We start from the raw sequence: 22454 nt of genomic DNA on the forward strand, positions 1-22454 counted from the left end.
ACATGACAATACAAACTTAACATACCAAATACGTGATGAATAATGCAAGAACTCAAACAGAAAACCCAGGAACAATAACTGCCTAAACTAAAGGCAAATAGGAAATAACACAAAACTAACAACATCTCAAAAAATGAGAACAATACAAAGAAAGCTCAAAGTGCTGGGTCGGAGACCCAGCCTGTGACACAGATTTCTGCCCATAACAAGCATTCTTATTTCATCCCAATATTGCCATAGTTACATATTAAGAACAGATTAGACATGTAAAGTTCCTATCTCTGAAAATCTGACAAGAGATATCTAAATAGAAAGCAAACATGAAGCCAGCTAATTTAGGAGTGTGTGTCCTAAAAATCACACTTTCCCACTGATAAACCCTTTGATTGCATTCTCACATCACATGAGTTTATTCACCAAGCGTCAAAATCCAATGTCACTTCAAAGAAAGTTTAACTAACACAGATATTGGCAGCAAAAACAGAAGTGCTTACTGACAGAACTTTTTAACAACTCACCTCAGTATGGCTGTCATTGGCCAGAAATGAGCTTCACTGACTCTTTGAACCATATCAGACTCCTTTCACGAAGTTTTATAGCCTCTTCCAGATGAATAAAAGTTGGATGTTTTTCATCCGGCATTGACAGCTGAGGTAAACAGTGTACCGATAGCCAACACAACTCAAGGGTGGTCCTTTTGCAATCTGAAAATTACAGATGTCTGGCAGTGAAAACTTTACACATTGAAATTTGAAATTAGCTCTGGACGACAACAAAATAGACACTTTAGCGGTTTCCTATTCAAATGAAAAGTTTGAATAGAAGAAATGAAAAGAGGTGAGGTCAGTTAAGGAACAAAGGAACACAGGAGCCAGAGCAGGAAATGAGGTAAGTGAAAGGGTAAACAAATGGTACAGCTTCATACTGCATTGTGAAAACTCATCAGCTGATGCGACCGATGATACGAAAAGGATGGTAGGTAAGAAGGTAATAGAAGCTTCTAGATGCCATGTCAAAACTTGTAGAATAAATGTGTGTAGAACCCCCCCCCCCACACACACACAAAAACACACATATTTACACAAATATACTGAGAGCTGCAAACTCTTATGTATTCATTATTATTTTTATACTACTCTCAGCTACAAAGTTGCTTCATAGTGTAGTGATATACACATTCACTGGGCTAGTTTGGGTCCAGCCAATGATACAAATCCCTTCAGGGTTACAACAGGAAGAGTATTTGGTGCAAAACTTTGCCAAATCAAACATGTGCAGCTACTTGCTTGGGTGACCTCTCCTGGACAAGGGAACAGACAAAAGTAGGTTTTTACTACCTAAAACTGCAGTTCTGTGATTTGAGGTTCCCATATGAGCGAATGCAACTGCCCAAATGCACCTTTGTAAGTCCTGAATGCATGAGTTTTCTTGAACTTCTTGCAACAACTGTGTTGTGAAATGCACACAGCAAGTGGAATAGTAGAGGTCAGTGTTGTGTTGAAATAATTGGGTGGAGACAGCCTTGCACATGAGTTCAGACTCAAGACTTAAGTGCAAAGCAAACACAGTATGAAACAGTTGTTCAGTAGAGGGGGCAGTTGTAAAATGGCCCAATGATTAATGACTAAATAAACACAGAGAGTTAAAATCATTCATTTCTCATTAGGTCCAGGAGCAAACGAGAGTGAAGGGACTTTCAGTTATGGTATCTGAGTAACGGCAAAACTCTGTGCTCCAACCTACATATGCTTTAACTGCATCACCCCCACAGTTAAAATCACCTTTCCATTTGTACTTACCTTGACGCAAATTACTATTCACTTCCAATGCTGTCTCAGATGGCAGCCTGTCTGGCATGCTCTCTGCATTTTAATCTACTGTAGAACTGAAACTGAATGGTGAGAAGTGAATCTGCAATTATTCGAGAGCTAAATTTTTAAAGGATAAAATACGGTTTCAAAGCAAATGGATTCATTTTCAAACTATAAAATTCAATTTCAATGTAGTGATGATCATTTTCAAACAAATAAATTGAATTTCAAATTAGGCTAATTCATATTCAGTTTTTAAAAGCATTTATTCAAGTTACAATTCAGATTCAATCCGAGCAATTCAAATTCAAATGTAACTTATTCATATTCAGTTTCTGATGGCACAGATTTCTGCCCATTTCTGCCCATTGTTGGAGAACAATAAAATATAGGGATAATCCATCATATCTTCAGTCTGAAGGCACAAATTTTAATGTCCCTTGACAGTTTATGAACATTGTTGTTGAAGATGTAATTACATGCTTATCTATGTATATTTATGACTGAAGTATCCTTACTGTTTAAATAACCTAGCAAAAAAATGACTGATTATGGAAAATTAGATACTGATTAGATTCAAAGTCTAACCCTAATTTGTCCCTTTTGAGGGTTTCACAGTCCATGGGTGTCTTTCCGTTATTCATTTAAAGTAATTTTGATCTAAAAGTCAAATAAACCTGAAACACTGGCTGACCAGATGCCCATGCTGGTGACAATCCTTTTTTTTTGGAACCCTATAATTAACACGTGTGACCGCAAAATAGGAAGGTTCTGTGGTAAATTCTGTACACTCATGTGGCTCTATGCCATATTACCTCGCATATGGACCAAAACACCCCTGATCTTCCAGACAGTGCCTTCATACCAATGGCTCACTAAACCAAAAAAAAAGGGGGAAAGTATTTATGCAAATCATCCTGACACAAACACAAAATCTGCTGAACTGCGTCTTGTCTCCATCCAGAAATTAATAACAGTAATACATGTGGTGTCTTGGACAGCAGGTTGTGGTTATACGTTTCCTCTGATAGAACATGGACTGAGCATGATTGCCAAACCCTACTTTCAGTAAAAAGTAAAAAGAGGAAGCTGTAAGAATGCCACAGCTACTCAAGCTGTTGGAACAGGACATGACTCAGCCTGGAGCACTTTTTGAAAACATAGTTTAAAACTACTTTACCGTTTCAACTCAATTCAATTCAGATTGATTTATTTAGCATCAAATCATAATATAACGCACCTTGAGGCCACTACTATTGTAAGGTAAAGAACCTACAATAATATCTAATGATTAAATGTATAATCACATAGTGATTGAAACCTGAAGGCTCTGCCTCCTGAGAGTGAAGTGCTTTTACAATAGTCACGACTGATAGCTACCACTCCCTGAGCGTGGTTCTGCAAGTTTTATTCCTGTTAAAGTGAGTTTTTCCATCCCAATGTTGCAAAGTGCTTGTTGAGCTTCCCTCTGTATTACTGTCAGTGTAAAGCTCCTTGAAGTGGCACTTTGTAGATTAATTTGAATAGAACTGAAAGGATCCAGTGATCATACATGCATTTTTTTTCTTTTCAGGATGTTCAAAAATCTGATGGTCTCTGCCTTTTCTTGCAGCCTGAAGATGGCCTTATCCACTTTCCTTCAGGAAAATACTTTGAATTAATTCCAACCTTTTATCTGGCGGATTTTTTTTTTTATAAAGAAATAACATTGATAATCCCTCTAAGCTGTATCTGTTCTTGTTGTTGGATGTGCGTTTCTATAAAAGACCAGGTTAAGGTAGTGTTGCCTTTTAAAGCTTTTACTCTGTTGTTCCTCAGGTCAGACAGGAAAGTTACTAATAAGAAATAGAGCTGCATCATTGCTGCCGTCAGTTATCACTGTAAAGTTCAAAACCCTCCACGCTACTGCAGAAACGTTGTGATGCAAGAGGGTGTGGATAAACGAATTACTCACACAGAGGAATTTCCTCAGCTTGAAGTGTAGCTTCATGTGAGTGAATCGTGTCATTATCTCACGATTCAAAGGCTCGCCATGAAAAACATTTCATGTCGTCAGCTCCCACACTGTTCATTATATTTATTGACTCAATATGTATTTTTAGCTCTTAAGCTGAGGTGACTAACCTCTTTGCATTACACATGTTGTTATTCCTGCTTTCTCCAATTCCCTTTCCCCTCCTCCCACTTCCAAGTTTCATCAAGTTTACTATTACATAAGCAGATGAAAGTCAGTGAATAAATTCACAAATCTGACACAAGGATTAATACAGGCAGTCTACTAATAACAGTAATAATAAGAAAAAATCTTTGTAGTGTAGCCTGCCAGAAGCATCCAGATATTCAGCATCAGATTTGATATATTTCCTGCTGTGATCTGTAATACTTGTAGAAAGCACAAACAGTCATGTGGAAAAAAGTTTCAATTTTAATCAAGAGGTTTTAATCAACAAATATCTGGTTAAAGTCATTTAATCCAAACGAATGCAGTGTGAAAATCACCACCATGAGACTAACAATAAAATATGAATAAAATAAGAAGCAAGAGACAAGCATCAGTAAGTTTTGTGCTTTTATTAGTAGAGTTTCATTTTTTCCCCAAAGCGTCCCTGAGTACAAGCAATACAAAAACCTGTCTGTTCATATCTGGTGTGGTGGTTTCTTTAAACATTAACACATTTCTGTTTGGCTTTTGAACACACACACACACACACACACACACACACACACACACACACACACACACACACACACACACACACACACATAAAGACTTACAAAAGTTATTAGGCATGTACGAAAAATCTAAGAGGTTTATTTGAAAGGCTGGTGCTAGGCTAACAAAATAACTAAACAACAGTAGCATCTCATGCTAAGATAGCTCTGGGATAACAAACTGGGATAACAAACTGGAACGGGATAAACATGTACGATTGATAAATGAGTGGGTAATCTGAAAATAAATAATGGTCTTCAATTTTAACAGCAGAGGGTATGGTTTCATTAAATATCTCAAAAATATTGGTATATGTCTGCATCTATTTAATGTAATAGAAATTAATTCTCTTTAAATATTTTAAACCATTTTTCAGTGCAAATTCAAAAACAAGAACCACACACACACATTTTGTATGCTCAGTCTTTAAAGCTGATGAACTGAAATTACCCTTATGTGGAGCACCTGCCTCTTGAACCACAACGAAAGACTGAAACCCCAAACTGGATGGTTCAGGAGGAACTGAGGGGCTTGCATAAGGGCACTTTAAGTTCCAGGATTAAAAATATAAAGCATACAACTGTTTAAATTTTAACCTTAACATTCACCAGGTTACCAGTGACCCATCTAAGGTTAGGATGCAATTAACATGCCCTTCAAATTACGGGGCCTCATTGAATATATGATAATACATCTGAAAGGCAAATTTGTCTTGTTTCTGGAAATTAGCCTATTTAGCATGTGGCTAAAACCAAACCAAACACAACCCTAACCCTATAGAACACCAAGTTATATTAACTTAAAAAGTAAATGCATTAAGAATGAGACCATGATCACGTACAATAATTATTGGAGAAAAGCGCCAAAAAAGGATGTCTTGATCAGGTTGTAGCCATCTATGACCTTCACGCTCAAAAATTCTCCATCTAACCGGTCAAAAAGCTGCCCCACAAACAAGGTCTGGTAGTCTTTTGTCTGACACTTGACACTCTCCCAGGCATCCAGTTCTGTAGTGACTTTACCGTATGCTTCACTCCAACGGTGCAGCTGTATATGGAATTTCTGGAATTCGGAACCTTTCACATCATCATTACAGCTTAAAGTAAACCTCAGGTAGATGAAGTAGATACCAGTCGTGGGAATCACAATGGCATTCTTCTCTTTGTTGTAGTTCATTTTTCCCAGTATAGGAGCCCACGTGATGTAAGATCCATTAGCCTTGCCGGTAGACTCTGCAAGAGAGGATATCAGCCTGTGAGTCACTGAATCACTCACATCCTGAGATCCTTTTTTAACTTATTGTATATGTATTCTTTTTGTTTCTCTTAAAAGGGTGCTCTTTTCGCTTGCGCTAAAAGGGTTTGCATATAATTTTCGTTGTTCTTAAAGCACAATGACAATAAAGATTCTGATTCTGACGAAACAGCACAACCTTTTCTATTGTGTTTCTATTTGTTTTAGCTGCCTCTGAGCCCGGAGGCTCGTCTAACCTTTAAGTACATTCCAGCTTTTCATGCTGCAGATTTTCAAGTATTTATGCACAGCTGGATTGTCCCCCTCAATCTATAGCTATAATTCTATAATCTATAACTGTATGCAATTAAGGATTTGTTCATATCCCTCTGAGAGCTCTTTAATACCTCACACAGTTACATATAAACACATGGAAAGCACAACATAGATGGTGTAAACTAACATGAGACACTTACGGAGATGAATTTTCTGTGTTTCCGCTTGCCTTTGAACAGTTTCTGCATGTGGAACTAGACAGAAGAAGAGAGAAACTGAAATGAGTTGTTTTCCCTTGTTATAATATCTTGGAGAAAGTGTTTGCATAAAGCAAACACAAGCGTGAGTGTGTTCTTTCAGGTACAGTATGGGAGATTAGCCAAAAAGACTGGAGAACAGAGCAGCTTGAAATACATGTATTCCCAGTAACAACACATATAATTAAAAATAGATTAAAAGACATGACATACCTTCAGGGCACCCTCTCTCTTGCTTTGAGTAGGCTGGAGTTTGGTCTTCTGCACTCTGGGAATAAAGGAGAATTAACTTTAATAAAACCTTGAGTCGTGTAGAGCTTTGCAGTCATTGATGGTCTGTTTTTAAAAATTTGTATTCACGCAAAAATTTGAAAACTTATGTCCAGCAACACAAAATTCATTAAACTATGTTAACCTGTAAGAAAAAGAGCCCACAGCATGCTTGTGCTCGTAAAAATAACTTTAACTGGCGGATATGTGTTTAACACTACAGTTAAAAACAGTAATAAAAATCAGCAACACACTGTTGTTGGAGCAAAACCTGCGTAACTGTCTGCTAAGAAGCTGAAATACTAGAAACTCAAATGCAGGGAGCACAAGAATCACAGGAATGTTGCTCAGAGGGATCGGGCGCAAATCAAAACAATCAGCTCTCGTGTTTTCAGTGATACCAGCCAGTACAGTTTCCTTACTATTAAAATAAAATCTGTCATGAAGTGCGCACACACGGCAATCAATAATATAGCACCACAAAACACAATACCACAATCTGGGCACATCTATCAATGTCTGTATGAGTCGACTTTATCAGACAAGTTAGACAGCGTAATCTGTCCGAAATGCGTTTATGATTTAAGTGCAATGCAAAAAGGTTTGATAGAATTGCAGTCAACATTCCTGCTAAGGTAAGTCTGTCGCATCACTGCTTCAGACAGACTAAAGTCTCCAAGGAAAAAACAACTCACCCCGTCTCTGCTGGATCCAGATTTTCCATGCTGCCCTAAATTAGCACACGTGCTGTAAACAAACAGTGCAGTACAGCCGAGCAGAAGGAGCAGAGTGATTAGCCGGAGCCTCGCCTCCTGCCTCTTCATGTCCCGGCAGTGATTGATGAGGATCAGCACAGATTCGTCTGAGCTCACATTTATCAAAGCATCCCCACAGGCAGCCCCAGCAGGTACGGTGGGTCCCATCACTTTCTGTCCCATAATGTCTTCAACAAGAGAGACTGGTCTAGGAATAAAGCTGCTTCTGACTGATACATGCACACACTCTTATAGCAGCTAAACGCCTACACCAAAAAAACTGGAATTACCTCATCTGTCCCTTCGTGCAGACAGGAAGGGAGAGGAGAGAGAGTGAGGAGGAGCATACACCACTTCCCACACTGACCCACGTTCACTAGACTAGAGTCCGGTTATAATGTGTCATGTGTTGCTCTTTACATTCAGCTTGTTTCCTCATCTGATTCCAACAAGTCAAAAGATTTTTTTTTCACAGTTATGACTCAGGCTGTGGTGCTAAAGAAGAGTCTCTGTTTACCTAGACATGCACTCGTAAAAGAAAAAAGTCTGCCAATGGCTTTTTTTAAGGCTTGAATTCATTCCAGTCCTTTACCTACTCAAGTTTTCTGTTCATCTGTGGTTTAACAGACGTCTAAATGATACATAACTGTCAGATCTTAAAGAGATTAAACCGGATTAAAAAGTGAAAGTTTATTGCATCACATCTAAAACAGATGTTTGTTTGTTTGTTTGTTTGTTTTATCTCATCTACAGTACAGGGTAGGGTTGCTCCTTTGTGTATACTTGTTTGCCTAATTGAAACATGAAAATGATGCCAAAATAAATCTATATGATTTAATGGAAAAGGTAATGCCTTCTAGTCTATGAAAAAACTAACCATAAACCCAACAAGTGGTTAAAAGTCACAAATGATAAGTTGTTTTTTCAGGGTTTTGCAAAGACTTTATTCTATGTTATCAGACAGATAAATAACACAGAGACATCAAGATTAAAAAGGCTTACATTTCAAATGTCAAAGTCTAGATCACCCCATTTTGAAATTGCACACACAGACCTTTGCCTTACTTTAAAAAAAAAGAAAAATTCAAACCTAACTGGTTCTGGGTAGAGTTTGGGTTTCAATAGCATCCACTCCTTTTTATGCAGTTTTTTTTTTTAACCAAAGTGAAATGCCCAGTTAGAAATGTTTCATCAGAAAATGTTTAATACCAGTGAATTCATTTGTAAGATAACATTAACATAGTGTGTGACTAAGAAAACAATAACCTACATGTCTTGCCCATGAGCTGCTGTCATGCAGTTAAATCCGCATTTGGTTGAAAATTGATAAGCTGCTTTTTAAGGCTACTGCAAAGACTGAATACAACCTGATTACACGTCCAAATGATTCATAACTATCTATGCTAAAATTAGTTTCACTTTGGTTCACATAACAAGTGTGGAGGAAGGCTCAGGAGGTAGAGTAGGTTATTTATTAATTGGAAGGGTGATGAGTCAGTCAGCATGAATGTCCTAAGATACTGAGCCCTGGGTTCCCAGATATGTTTGTGTGTGTGTGTTATGCAAAGTGCTCAGGCATTAAATAAAAAGCATTGCATTGATATGTGTGTTGTTTGGTGAATGAGGCTGTTAGTACAAAGCACTTTGAGTGATTATTTAGAAACGTGTTGTAGCTACCAGTCCACTGACCACACTATTTCAGAAATGCAAAAAATGCCTTTTTCAAAGCTCTCAACATCGGCTTTGTCATTAGTGACCCTCATAGGGTTAGGATTTAGTTAGTGTCCACTGCTGTTTATAAAATTTTTGGAACAGCAAGCTGAAAATGTCTTTACAGAATGAAAAATGAAAAAGCAAACTGAGAAAAAAAACAAAGATGATGAAACAAAAGCCAGTCATAATATGGATCCGTTTCAAATGCTCTCTTGCTGTCTTTTCAGGCTATTTCAGGCTATAAGACTTGAATTCATTGTGATCATCCACTGAGAAGCTTCCTGTTGAATAGATGTCTAACAGGGGTCTAAAGGGCTCCTTACCATCTTTGCTAAAAATGGTTTCAGTTTGATTCAAAAGTTATCTATGAGTCCTCCTAAGTCATTATCTCAGACATCTCATATGCAGGTTGGTGCATACCTGCCTAAAGATCAAACCACCAATAGGTCAGTTGATTAGTTATATATATTATATATGTATGCCACGGCAATCATATGAACTATACTTTTGCATTCCACCCATGCGTGGTTTGATCTAGAAGTCAGAGTAATGACACATTTACCCAGGTATTGCCTGAAGGAAGCTGCCTCTCCTGGAAAACACTGTGTTCTGCCACACCCCAAAATTCTTTAGGATTTATTTGTTTTAAAAACTGTGAGGGTAGTGTTTGTGTTCAGTTATTATGCACCTCTAAGGGACTTTTGCTGCTTGTTGTAACTGTTGTAATTGTAATGCTTGAGTTAATATATGACTAACAGAAGCCTAACCCTAGATGTGCTTATGGCCTAGTAGGTGTTAAGAGACTAAATATATCTATGGTACAGGGACTCCTGGGTAGTTTAAGCGTTTTTTTTTCACCACAAAACAATATCTAATGGTTTAGTGGTGCAGCTGTGAGACTAAGCTACCTCTGTTTTAAGAAACTCTCTAAAACGAGCATGTCTTTGAGTAAATATGTGAACTTGTCTTTTTTGTTAGGTGTTACTATTAACTGACTGTTAAAATGCTCAAATTAGGTTTTTCTATGGACCTAATCTGGGTTAGTTTGGGAAATTATTAGTCATATACAGTGGGGCAAAAAAGTATTTAGTCAGCCACCGATTGTGCAAGTTCCCCCACTTAAAATGATGACAGAGGTCAGTAATTTGCACCAGAGGTACACTTCAACTGTGAGAGACAGAATGTGAAAAAAAAAAGTGCTCATCCCGTGGGGTCAAAATGACCATGAGAACGGTGAGCAAAGATCCCAGAACCACACGGGGGGACCTGGTGAATGACCTGCAGAGAGCTGGGACCAAAGTAACAAAGGTCACCATCAGTAACACACTACAACAGCAGGGAATCAAATCCCGCAGTGCCAGACGTGTTCCGCTGCTGAAGCCAGTGCATGTCCAGGCCCGTCTGAAGTTTGCCAGAGAGCACATGGATGATACGGCAGAGGATTGGGAGAATGTCATGTGGTCAGATGAAACCAAAGTAGAACTTTTTGGTATAAACTCAACTCGTCGTGTTTGGAGGACGAAGAATACTGAGTTGCATCCCAAGAACACCATACCTACTGTGAAGCATGGGGGTGGAAACATCATGCTATGGGGCTGTTTTTCTGCCAAGGGGACAGGACGACTGATCCGTGTTAAGGACAGAACGAATGGGGCCATGTATCGTGAGATTTTGAGCCAAAACCTCCTTCCATCAGTGAGAACTTTGAAGATGAAACGAGGCTGGGTCTTCCAACATGACAATGATCCAAAACACACCGCCCGGGCAACAAAGGAGTGGCTCCGTAAGAAGCATTTGAAAGTCCTGGAGTGGCCTAGCCAGTCTCCAGACCTCAACCCCATAGAAAATCTGTGGCGGGAGTTGAAAGTCCGTGTTGCTCGGCGACAGCCCCAAAACATCACTGCTCTCGAGAAGATCTGCATGGAGGAATGGGCCAAAATACCAGCTACTGTGTGTGCAAACCTGGTAAAGACCTATAGTAAACGTTTGACCTCTGTTATTGCCAACAAAGGTTATGTTACAAAGTACTGAGTTGTATTTTTGTTATTGACCAAATACTTATTTTCCACCCTGATTTACGAATAAATTCTTTACAAATCCTACCATGTGAATTCATGGATTTTTTTTTTCACATTCTGTCTCTCACAGTTGAAGTGTACCTCTGGTGCAAATTACTGACCTCTGTCATCATTTTAGGTGGGGGAACTTGCACAATCGGTGGCTGACTAAATACTTTTTTGCCCCACTGTATATTGTACACACACACACACACACACACACACACACACACACATATATATATATATATATATACATATATATATATATATATATATATATGTTTAATATTTTATATTTTTTTTTATTTATTAGTCTTGGCTGTTTGGGAGAGATGAGACCTTGTGTTGCAGCATCTGTCGTGATATGCCTGTCATATATCAAGATTCACCTTACAGGTGACATAATTTGAAACTTCAAATGTGGACAAGATTAAGAAAAAATGTTCAGTATTATTGTGAAAGGATTCAATTCAATTTTATTTATATAGCGCCAAATCACAACAAAAGTCGCCTCAAGGCACTTCATAGGTACAGAGAAAACCCAACAATCATATGACCCCCTATGAGCAAGCACTTTGGCGACAGTGGGAAGGAAAAACTCCCTTTTAACAGGAAGAAACCTCCGGCAGAACCAGGCTCAGGGAGGGGCGGCCATCTGCTGTGACTGGTTGGGGTGAGAGAAGGAAGACAGGATAAAAGACATGCTGTGGAAGAGAGACAGAGGTTAATAACAGATATGATTCAATGCAGAGAGGTCTATTAACAATCAATCAATCAATCAATCAATCAATCAATCAAAGCTTTATTCGTCAAATGCAGGTTGCCCTGCAGTGAAATGGGACCCCCCCCCCCCCCCCCCCCCCCCCGACCGTACACATATAGCACAAACATTACATGGGGATACAGGTCGGAGATTGGTAGCATTAGAGAAAAAAACATTGAAATGTACATGTTAGGTTTTAGAGTATAAACCTATTCGCTGGAACGTTGAAGGCAATATAATTACACACAAGCAAAACACAAGTAGGCAAGCTTCTTTATGTTACTCGTGCACGGGAGAGACCGAAGAGGCGCCGTTCCCTCGCCTGACCCGGTTGCTCTCGTCCGTTCTCCCGTACACTATCCTTTTATTGAGGTTACATGAATATGCATAGGTTCATTAACATATGACATCTACATACACACAAAGAGTACCTGTGTATGTGGATATGTGTGTGTGTATGTGGACGTGTGTGTGTGTGTGTGTGTGTGTGTGTGTGTGTGTGAGAGGTACTGCTGATCAAAGGGTCATAAAAGCACACAAGCAAACATCCTTGGTCAGGAAGAGGGTAGACTAGACCATCAGGGTGTACACCCCACCCCTGGCATCGTTGCCCACCTCTCAATTTTAAATACACGCAGACATTGAGGGCTAGCAGGAGGGACCATACGCTTACCTGCTGCTCTCTGGCAGGTAGCTCCATGCCCTCCTGGGTTTTAAATGCACCTTAGAACACACATGCATCAACATTACAATGAGCGGGTGGAGGGAGGTTCAGAGTCTTCTCTCACCCCCGTTCTCTGCGACCTGCTGGAGCAGGGGGGCTAGGACTAGGAGGAGGAGTTGGCCGTCCGACTGCGGTCTGGAGTGTGGAGCCTTCCTGCTGCTGCGGAGTCGGGGCGGTCTGCCTCCCCCCACCGCAGGGAAAAGGGTAACACCACCTGGGTCTGGGTGCAGTTCCCCCCTCCAGGGGCAAGGGCACCTAGACCCGGTTTGTAGAGTACGCTTGGGGAGTGTGATCGTGTGTACAACGTCTCTTTATATCTGTCTCCACGTTGGTTGAGTGTGCATAAGTGCATATGAGAGCATGAGGGTGGGAATGGATGTTTGTATCTGTGTGTGCCTGTATGTCTGTGTCTATATGTCAGGTTGGGTGTCAGGCGCCACCTCTCTGGGGACATCTCAGGCCCTCCAAGGTTTGGAGGCCTATCTCCCCCCACCACTTCCCCTGCCAGTGGCGGTGGTTCTTTGTGTCCGGGGATGGGCATCCAGGTACACACCGGCTCACTCCTTGGCGGCCGCTTATCGGGGCCTGGAGCCTGGGGCTCGCTCGGGCCACTTCGGAGGTGGGGTGCCCCCGGCCTCTCGGCCTGGGGCTCGGTCACTCAGGCGCAGCTGGCTGCCGGCGGAGCTCACGGGCACGTCACTGCAACTCCCCCTGGCTTCTGCTCCGCGGCTGCTGAGTGAGCCCTCATCTGGGACTCTCCTCAGCTCTTTCTGGGACAGTGGCGCGGCTGCCCCTCTGTTGGTCTTCCTTGGTCTCTTGTGTTCTGGGGGCCTCTGGATGTCTGGAGTTTTGATCTCCTCCACACCTGCTTCACGCCCTGGAGGACGGGGCTGTGGCCCCCCCACACCCTCTAGCAGATTATTACATGAAGGAACCTTTTAAAAAAACAAAAAACAAGCGCGTCCATGCTCACAGGTGTACACACGGGTGATCACACCCACAAACTACACCCTTTTTGGCTCCTACCTCAAAGCACACTGTGTTCTGTTAATCTTATGTGCTGCACAATAATGTTTAACATTTAGTATTTACTGTTATATTCCCATATATCATTGTGATGTTGTTTATTCTATTACTCTTGTTCTCTTCTGCTTGCTTTCTTTTTTCTTTCTCAGCAGGTGATCCAGGTGATTGATATATGCATTTTTTTTTCTCTGCCCGTTCTGTTGGTTTTTGTCTTTTGCCCTTCTCCCCTGTCCCTCTTCTCAGCTGTTTCTCTTTCCCTCTTTCTTTCTCCCCTTCTTTCCCCCAGTCAAGTCTGTCCCGTATTCAGTAAGTGAAAATAAAATAAACAATAAAAGGTGAATCAAATGGACCATTACGGCAAGGCTGGGATGGTCAGTTTGGTAAAGTAAATCCGTTGGGCATCTTTCTTTGCCTTTAGACAACAATTCTGATGGCAAAAGAGCCAAACGGGACAGGCAAAAAAAGAAAAAAAAAAATCAAAAAGGGAAGATACGATCTCTCCTCTCTTCATGCTACACAGAGTTGTTACAGACCTCTTAGGATGAGACATTCTTTCAATCTACAAATGATTATATACTTCTAAGCATATGTGAGTAAATGTTTCTAAGCATAAATGACAATCAACAATACAAACTTTAACAGTACACTACAATGGGGAAAGTACAAGAGGAAAAAAGAGACCCCTACTCATGCTATGCTTCCATAGTAGGACAGCATGAGAACAGGAAAGAAAAAAAACTGCTCTGCACAAAAAGCACATAAATGTCCACAGCACAACATTGTGAAGACATGACAAGCCACAGGGTTGGGTGGGGGGTGAGGAGTAATCCGAAGCGAACACAGCAGCCGCCCTGCACAGCGCTACCATTCCAGCGCGGCACACAGGCCCGCCGTGTTCCCTCGCAGGAAACAAGCATCGAAGGCGTTGGAAAGGGAGGGGGGATGAGTGTGTGGTTATCAGTGTGAGTGTGAGTGTATGTGTATGCGTGTCTATCCGGTTGTTCAGTGATGACGCGACGAATCCTACTTCCGGGTCTAAAGTAGTCTGCGTTTAATATGGCTTTTGTGTTGTTAACATGTTTAATGTTATGTATTTTCTTCTATTTGATCTCAAAAAGCTCCTAAAACAGTCAGTGATCCCTGTTGACCTCCCTCGGCTTTTATTACCACTAATCATTTATTTAAGCTCAGTCTTTAAAACCTTAGGATGTAACTACAGCCCAGCCTATGCAGCAGTATATGAATGACTAACCTCGTATTGTGGATGGATTATCTCAGTTGTTCTCCTGGCTGAAGTTTGGTCCTTTTACAGCATTCTGCCATGCGATTACATTTGTTCCTGACCACCGAGAACACTCACGGTAACTTTTATCGAGTGGAAAAAAAGTTAGCTTGTTTATATTATGCTAACATAGCTGTGTCGCTAGCGGTCACCTAGCACATCATTATATACCAGCTAGCCCAACTTCAGTAACCCTACAAACGTCACTGCTGTTTAGTTTTCTGTCTTCATTTATGCTGGAAGTGATAGCAGAGCTGTACGTTTTAATTTGTTTCCAAAACCCCGCAGTCAGGACATGCTATATTGTATTTAGATAGAAGCTAGCGAGCTAACTCCCTGCTAACTTCTAACTCCGTTAAATGTCATAAATTCCGTTTTCATGGATGCCTGGATGTTAAACTCAATTCTTACACCTGGTAGAGCAGAACGCTGATCATTTTATTAAAGATGAAAGACTTTAGACAGTTTTTCAACTCTCAGTAATGCCATAGTGATCGTTTGATATGTGGACCTGCAGCGGAGTTTAGACCCAGACACGGCTAGTGACGTCAGACTGAACAACTGGATAGTTCAGCTGAGACAGCGTTCTTCGCCCTGCCAGGCTAAGTAAACAGTCCCCAGCCAACCCAGGTGGCCTTGCATGGAATGGGAAGGAACAGTCTAAACACAGTCGTTATCAGGGAGTTGTTTGTTCGGCTCCAGCCTTGAGTCCACAGCTGGCGCCGGACGGGTAGCCGCATTATGATGGCGATTTTCTTTTCCAACAACTCATGAGAATTTCGAGCTGTTTTTTAGTTCGATAGCTGCTAGTTCCTTCATGATGTTATTTACCTTCAGTTCCGTGGTCTAGTCGCTCTTTTGCTCACAGAACAGATTCTGAGACCTCACGACTGCAGCCAACTGATCCGTGATGTATTCCAGCTTCCGCCCATAGGTGTTGTTTTGAGCGGATTCTTCCCTGATGTATCCCAATATCCGCTCAGAGATGTTGTTCTGAGTATCCACTGCAGCCGCAATCGCCTCCAAGCTCTCAACCATGCTCCCGTCTGTGAGCCCTGTCTGAAAAACCGCACCTCATCCCGTCAATTCAATCTCAGCGGGCAGCTTTGTGGGGGTTTGAACAGCCGGTTCCGCTTTTATTCTCCGATAAGCAAGGGCCAAGCCAGCTCCGATCAGCAAGAACCCTGTTACCATGGTTCCGAATAGGTAGATATCTGCAGCGTCCTCGACCGACGGTCCCGCCAGGCACACGATCCTCCATTTCTGCCACCCGTCCATCGTGTACCCGGCAGGGAAAGTCCCTCCAGGGCACTCGGGCTCTCCCAAGCCCAGACTTCTCGTTGAGAAAAGGGTGACAATAGCATTCAGAGACCAGTTGATCAAATCCATAGTTCTCTTTAGGTTTTAGACACAGACTGTGAAAGAGTGTTCCAGGGAAGTGAAAAAAAACATGAGACAAGACAAGGACATAAGCAGCTAAGCAGGGAAGATAGGGGAAAGGAGGAGAGGAGAAAAGTGCGACCGCCTTCGCTGAGAGCCAGAGAGAAAACTCACATAGTGAGTGAGAAAGGTGACTGGAAAGGAAAAACTCAGTGCATCATGGGAATCCCCGGCAGCCTACGTCTATTGCAGTATAACTAAGGGAGGATTCAGAGTCACCTGGTCCAGCCCTAACTATATGCTTTAGCACAAAGGAAAGTTTTAAGCCTAATCTTAAAATTAGAGATAGTGTCTGTCTCCCGAATCCAAACTGGAAGCTGGTTCCACAGAAGAGGGGCCTGAAAACTGAAGGCTCTCCCTCCCATTCTACTTTTAAAGAGACAGGATATTTCTAACTTTAGAGATGTTGCACAAATGGAAGAAAGCAGTCTTACATATTTGTTTAATATGTGCGTTGAAGGACACGTCCTGGTCAAAAATGACTCCAAGGTTCCTCACAGCATTACTGGAGGCCAAGGTAATGCCATCCAGAGTAAGAATCTGGTTAGATACCAAGATTTTCAGGGCCGAGTACAATAACCTCAGTTTTATCTGAATTAAGAAGCAGAAAGTTAGCAGCCATCCAGGTCTTTATGTCTTTAAGACATTCCTGCAGTTTAACTAATTGGTGTGTTATGTGGCTTCATGAATAGATAGAGCTGTGTGTCATCTGCATAGCAGTGAAAATGTATGCTCTGTCTTCTAATGATGCTGCCTAGGGGAAGCATGTATAATGTAAACAGAATTGGTTCTAGCACTGAACCCTGTGGAACTCCATAATTAACCTCAGTGTGTGAAGAGGACTCTCCAGTTACATGTACAAATTGGAGCCTATTAGATAGATATGATACAAACCACTGCAGTGCAGTACCTGTAATACCTACAGCATGTTCTAATCGCTCTAATAGGATATTATGGTCAACAGTATCAAACGCTGCACTAGGGTCTAGCAGGACAAGCACAGAGATGAGTCCACTGTCAGAGGCCATAAGAAGATCATTTGTAACCTTCACTAAAGCTGTTTCTGTGCTGTGATGAGCTCTGAAACCTGACTGAAACTCTTCAAATAAGCCATTCCTCTGCAGATGATCTGTTAGCTGTTTGACAACTACTCTTTCAAGGATTTTTTTTATATGAAAGGAAGGTTGGAGATTGGCCTATAATTAGCTAAGACTGCTGGGTCTAGAGATGGATTTTTGAGTAGAGGTTTAACTACAGCCAACTTGAAGGCCTGTGGTACATAGCCGATTATTAGAGATAGGTTGATCAGATTTAAGATCGAAGAATTAATTAATGGGAGGACTTCTTTGAGCAGTTTTGTAGGAATGGGATCTAAAAGACACGTTGATGGTTTGGAGGAAGTAATTATTGAAGTTAACTTAGAAAGATCAATTGGAGAAAAAGAGTCTAACTTAACATCAATGGTACTAAGAGTAGCTGTAGATAATATTACATCTGTTGGATGATTACTGGTAATTTTGTCTCTAATGATAAAAATTTTATTTGTGAAGAAGTTCATTGTGAAGAAGAAGTCATTACTAGTTAACATTAAAGGGATGGTTGGCTCAACAGTGCTCTGACTTTTTGTCAGCCTGGCTACAGTCCTGAAGACAAACCTGGGGTTGTTCTTATTTTCTTCAATCAGTGACAAATAGTAAGATGTTCTGGCTTTCCGGAGGGTTTTCTTATAAAGCAGCAAACTATTTCTCCAGGGTAAATGATGATCCTCTAAATTTGTGACACGCCATTTCCTCTCCAGTTTACGAGTTATCTGCTTTAGGCTACGTGTTTGAGAATTATACCACAGAGTCAGGTACTTCTGATTTGAGACCTTAGTTTTCACAGGAACTACAGTATCCAGAGTCATACGTAGTGAGGAGGTAAAATTATTAACAAGATAATCGACCTCTGTTGGGGTAGCGTTCAGATAGCTGCTCTGCTCTATGTTGGTACAGGTCATTGAAGATGATAACAGTGGGCGGATTATATTCTTAAACTTAGTTACAGCGCTTTCAGAAAGACATCTACTGTGATAAAGTCTACTCTCCACTGCTGTGTAATCAATTATTGTAAATGTAAATGTTATCAGGAAATGATCAGACAGGAGAGGGTTTTCAGGAAACACTGTTAAATGTTCAGTTTCTATGCCATATGATAGAACAAGATCTAGAGTGTGATTAAAGTGGTGGGTGGGTTCTTTACATTTTGAGTGAAGCCAATTGAGTCTAATAACTAGGGATGGGTATCGTTTAGGTTTTATCCGATACCGGTGCCAAATCGGTACTTTTGAAACGGTGCCGGTGCTTAAACGGTGCTCGAACCGGTGCTTAAAGAATGGAGAACACAAACTTTGTCCAAAAACCTCTCATGTTCAGCTGTTTTTTTTTGTAAAAAGATAACAATGTGTGCCTTTTCCGCAGCTATGTGGCATATATGGCATCACTCTTGGCTGGAAGCAGTGCTTAAACAATGGAAAAAACACAAACTTTGTCCTAAACCTCTCATGTTTAACTGTTTCCCACTTTTTCTTTGGTCATTTTAGCCTTTTTGGCCAGGGTGAAGGGAGTATCTGCCATCAAACAAGAAGACAGCCGCATGTAGCTATGATAATGTTTGCTAGTTCACCTTACATGCATTAATGTAATAACGTGGTTAGCCTACTCAACGTAAATTACACACGAACAACATGAAGCTACTCACGCAGAGAAGAATGGCTGCTGCTGCCATCATCATCCTCATCATTTCTGCTACACTGGCAGGGCTAGGGGCCAGGACTCTATTCTTCAGGTTTTTGGGGGATGTTGCTCCGGGTCCGATAACTGGCAACCCACCCGACGTGCACGGTGTGAGGTCTCGCAGCAAGCTATCAAATACGGCGCATTTCTCGGCTTTTAAAAAAACCGCTATGCGTCGCCAGCTGTTTAATCGGATTCTTGGTGTTACCTCCTTTGACAGTATGACAGTATCAGCTTAAAGCACTTGTTGCAGGCTGCGGAGTTTGCATATTTTGCTGTGAAGTACAGCCAGACTTTTGACCGCTTCGCCTTGGACATTTTTAATCTGTAGCTCTGCTCTAACAGCACGTACATACCTGGCCCCGCCTACTATCCTCGGAAATGTAAAATGATTGGCTAGAAGTGTATCACAGCTCAGGAAAAAAAAGCACCGAAATAAAGCACCGAAATGTGCGCTGCTTTTCGGTCTGGTTACTACCGTTTATGTCAGATGATGGCACCGGACACCGGTACCCATCCCTACTAATAACAGATTAAATGCCATGTTGAGGCTGTCATTTTAGCATCTACATGGATGTTAAAATTACGCACAATAATTATTTTATCTGAGCTGAGCACTAAATCAGATAAAAAGTCTGAGAAATCAGAGAGAAACTCTGTGTAAGGCCCAGGTGGACGATATATGATAACAAGTAAGACTGGTTTCTGAGTTTTACAGCTGGGGTGGACAAGGCTAAGCATCAGGCTTTCAAATGAATTAAAAGTCTGTCTTGGTCTTTCGTTAATTAATAGGCTGGCGTGAAAAATTGCTGCCACACCGCCCCCTCGGCCTGCGCTTCGAGGTTTCTGGTAGTTAGAATGACTCGGGGGTGTTGATTCATTTACACTAACATAATCATCCTGCTGAAACCAGGTTTCTGTAAGGCAGAGTATATCAATTTGTTGATCAATTATTAAGTCATGTACTAACAGAGACTTGGAGGAGAGAGACCTAATATTTAATAATCCACATTTCACTGTTTTACTCTTTGGTTCAGATGTGGATACTGTATTGTTCTTTCTTTGTGATTTATTATGTTTAAGTTGTTTATTGCTGGTTTTTAGTTTGTTTTTTGTCTGTTTGGGAGCTGACACAGTCTCAATGGAGATGGGTTTTTTGGGGGGTAGCAGGAGGAGAGAAGCTGCAGAGAGGCGTGTAAGACTGGAACTCTGCTTCCTGGTCCCAACTCTGGATAGTCATATTTTGGGGGGTTTAATAAATTTGTCCATATTTCTAGAAATGAGAGCTGCTCCATCCAAAGCGGGATGGATGCCATCTCTCCTAACAAGACCAGGTTTCCTCCAGAAGGTTTGCCAATTATCTATGAAGCCCACATCGTTTCTGGGACACCACTCAGACAGCCAGCAATTTAAGGAGAACATGCGGCTAAACATGTCACTCCTGGTCTGATTGGGGAGGGGACCAGAGAAAACTACAGAGTCCGACATTGTTTTGGCAAAGTTACACACCAATTCAATATTGATTTTAGTGACCTCCGATTGGCGTAACTGGGTGTCATTACTGCCGACGTGAATTATGATTTTACTGAATTTACGTTTACCCTTAGCCAGCAGTTTTAAATTTCCTTCAATGTCGCCTGGTATGGAAGACAATTGACTATGGTTGCCGGCGTCTCTAGCTTCACATGTCTGAGAACAGAATCACCAATTACCAGAGTTTGACCCCCGGCGGGTGTGTCGCCGATTGGGGAAAAACGGTTAGACACATGAACAAGTTGGTCGGTGTACCTGGGGCTTCTGTTTAGGACTATCCTTCCTCCTCACCGTCACCCAGCCGTCCTCTTTCCCCAGCTGCTTGGGGTCTGCCGGGGAACAGCTAGCGGGGCCTACGCTATCTTCGGCTGCACCAGCTACAGGGGCCTGGCTAGCTACAGGTGAATGAAGGGTGCGAAGCAGAGTCTCCAATTCAGTAATCCTGGCCTCCAGAGCTGCAAATATGCTACATTTGTTACAGGTATCATTACTGGTAAAGGAGGCCGAGTAGTTAAACATCTGACACAATGAGCAGGAAAGTGCAGGAGGGACAGGTGAAGTAGCCATAGTGCTAATGAGTCGGCTTGGAGCTAAGCTAAGCTAAGCTAAGCTAGCGAAACAGTACAGCGACAGTGAGTGAATACTTTGGCTATAAATTAGGTAGTGAGTACACAGAAAGTGTGCTTCGGATGACGCATGTGAAGATTATACTATCTTTATTATTCTAGTTTTTAATTAAATTGCTAAGCAGATAAGCTACTCAGAAACACCACTGTGTTTGAGCAGGAACAGGAAGTGATACTCTACCGCAGAGCGAGCGAACACCAAGTGGAGAGGATAGAGTGCCACTAGCTCCCACAAAATACCTCCCTGCCTAAGAAAAGCACTGAACTAGATTACTCTAAGGGTGCTTTCATACCTGCAGTGATGAGTCAGTTGAAATTGAACTCGGGATTGTTTTCCGTCTTGGTGCAGTTGGTTAGTGCAGGTGTGAACAGAGTACTCTGACTCAATTATAGACCAAAACAACCGCCCTGAGACCCTTTGGAGGTGATAGTCTTTATTGCATTTCCAAATGAACTCCACAGTGCTTTATGGTGTGAATGTGATCTGAGCCCGATCTGAACCAACTACCAGGTGTGCTTTGCAAGTTCGAGCTAAACAACATCCCGCGGCCACGTATGCTTTTTTTCCCCTTGGATGCCGGTAAAGTACTATAGATGTGCAAAGGTCTGCAGTGCCAGCAACTAGCTGTGCAATGAACGTAAACTCACTTCTCTAACAGTCCAGAACACAGCACCTTCTTCCAGTGTTTCCTTTTGTTGCTGCTGCCCCACACACAGACTGAATATTCTCACGTGGCTTGTAGTGTCGGATTTACGTTTTCCTTGGATTTTTCTTCTCTCTGCGAAAACAAACCAAACCTCAGGGAAAAGCTACAAGTTTATAAACTCATCAACTGGCAGTAAACAACCTATAGGCATAAATCTTACAGTTCCGAACAGCACCCAAAAGGAAGATAGGGCCAGTAGGGAAGTAACTTGAGTACATTTACCGATGTACACATTTAATGTACTTTCCAATAATGTATTTTCGTAGTATTTCTATGTAGTCTTACTTTCTCATTTTACTCTACCATATTTTGGATGCAAATATTTTAATTTGCACTCCATTAGTAATTTTAAAGCCTTACTTTCTTATTATTTTGCACATAAATTGCCTTTTATAGATCAAGCTAGCTAGCAAAATATACATAAAAATATCGAATGCTAAAACATTATAGAGGGAGACTGTACATATTAACAAATCATGAATGCTATCTGT

At 41.4% G+C, this 22454-nt stretch overlaps 1 protein-coding gene and 1 pseudogene across 1 annotated transcript; both read right to left on the reverse strand.

Annotated features, from left to right (window-relative positions):
* Nucleotides 1-4367: 4367 nt before the first annotated feature.
* LOC146570417 (uncharacterized) lies at nt 4368-7615 on the reverse strand. Its single transcript, XM_085281178.1, has 4 exons — nt 7256-7615; nt 6504-6558; nt 6234-6287; nt 4368-5756 (listed from the first exon to the last, which is right to left on the reverse strand). Exons 1-4 carry the CDS (start codon nt 7496-7498, stop codon nt 5371-5373), a joined length of 738 nt encoding a protein of 245 aa, XP_085137304.1. The 5' UTR covers nt 7499-7615; the 3' UTR covers nt 4368-5370.
* A 12489-nt stretch (nt 7616-20104) lies between these two features.
* Nucleotides 20105-21197, reverse strand: LOC146570418 (uncharacterized; annotated as a pseudogene).
* Nucleotides 21198-22454: the final 1257 nt, after the last annotated feature.

The sequence above is a fragment of the Mchenga conophoros genome, linkage group LG7 (genome assembly GCF_057382185.1).
Source record: "Mchenga conophoros isolate Kocher_MC1m ecotype Shallow Benthic linkage group LG7, M_conophoros_male_GT1.1, whole genome shotgun sequence".
Taxonomy (NCBI): Eukaryota; Metazoa; Chordata; class Actinopteri; order Cichliformes; family Cichlidae; genus Mchenga; species Mchenga conophoros.

Coding starts and splice junctions, on each gene's coding strand:
- LOC146570417 (XM_085281178.1), bottom strand. CDS start 7,498: ATGGGACAGAAAGTGATGGGACCCACCGTACCTGCTGGGGCTGCCTGT. Junction 6,288..6,503: donor AGAGAGAGGGTGCCCTGAAG/GTATGTCATGTC, acceptor TCTTCTGTCTAG/TTCCACATGCAGAAACTGTT. Junction 5,757..6,233: donor AACACAGAAAATTCATCTCC/GTAAGTGTCTCA, acceptor CCTCTCTTGCAG/AGTCTACCGGCAAGGCTAAT.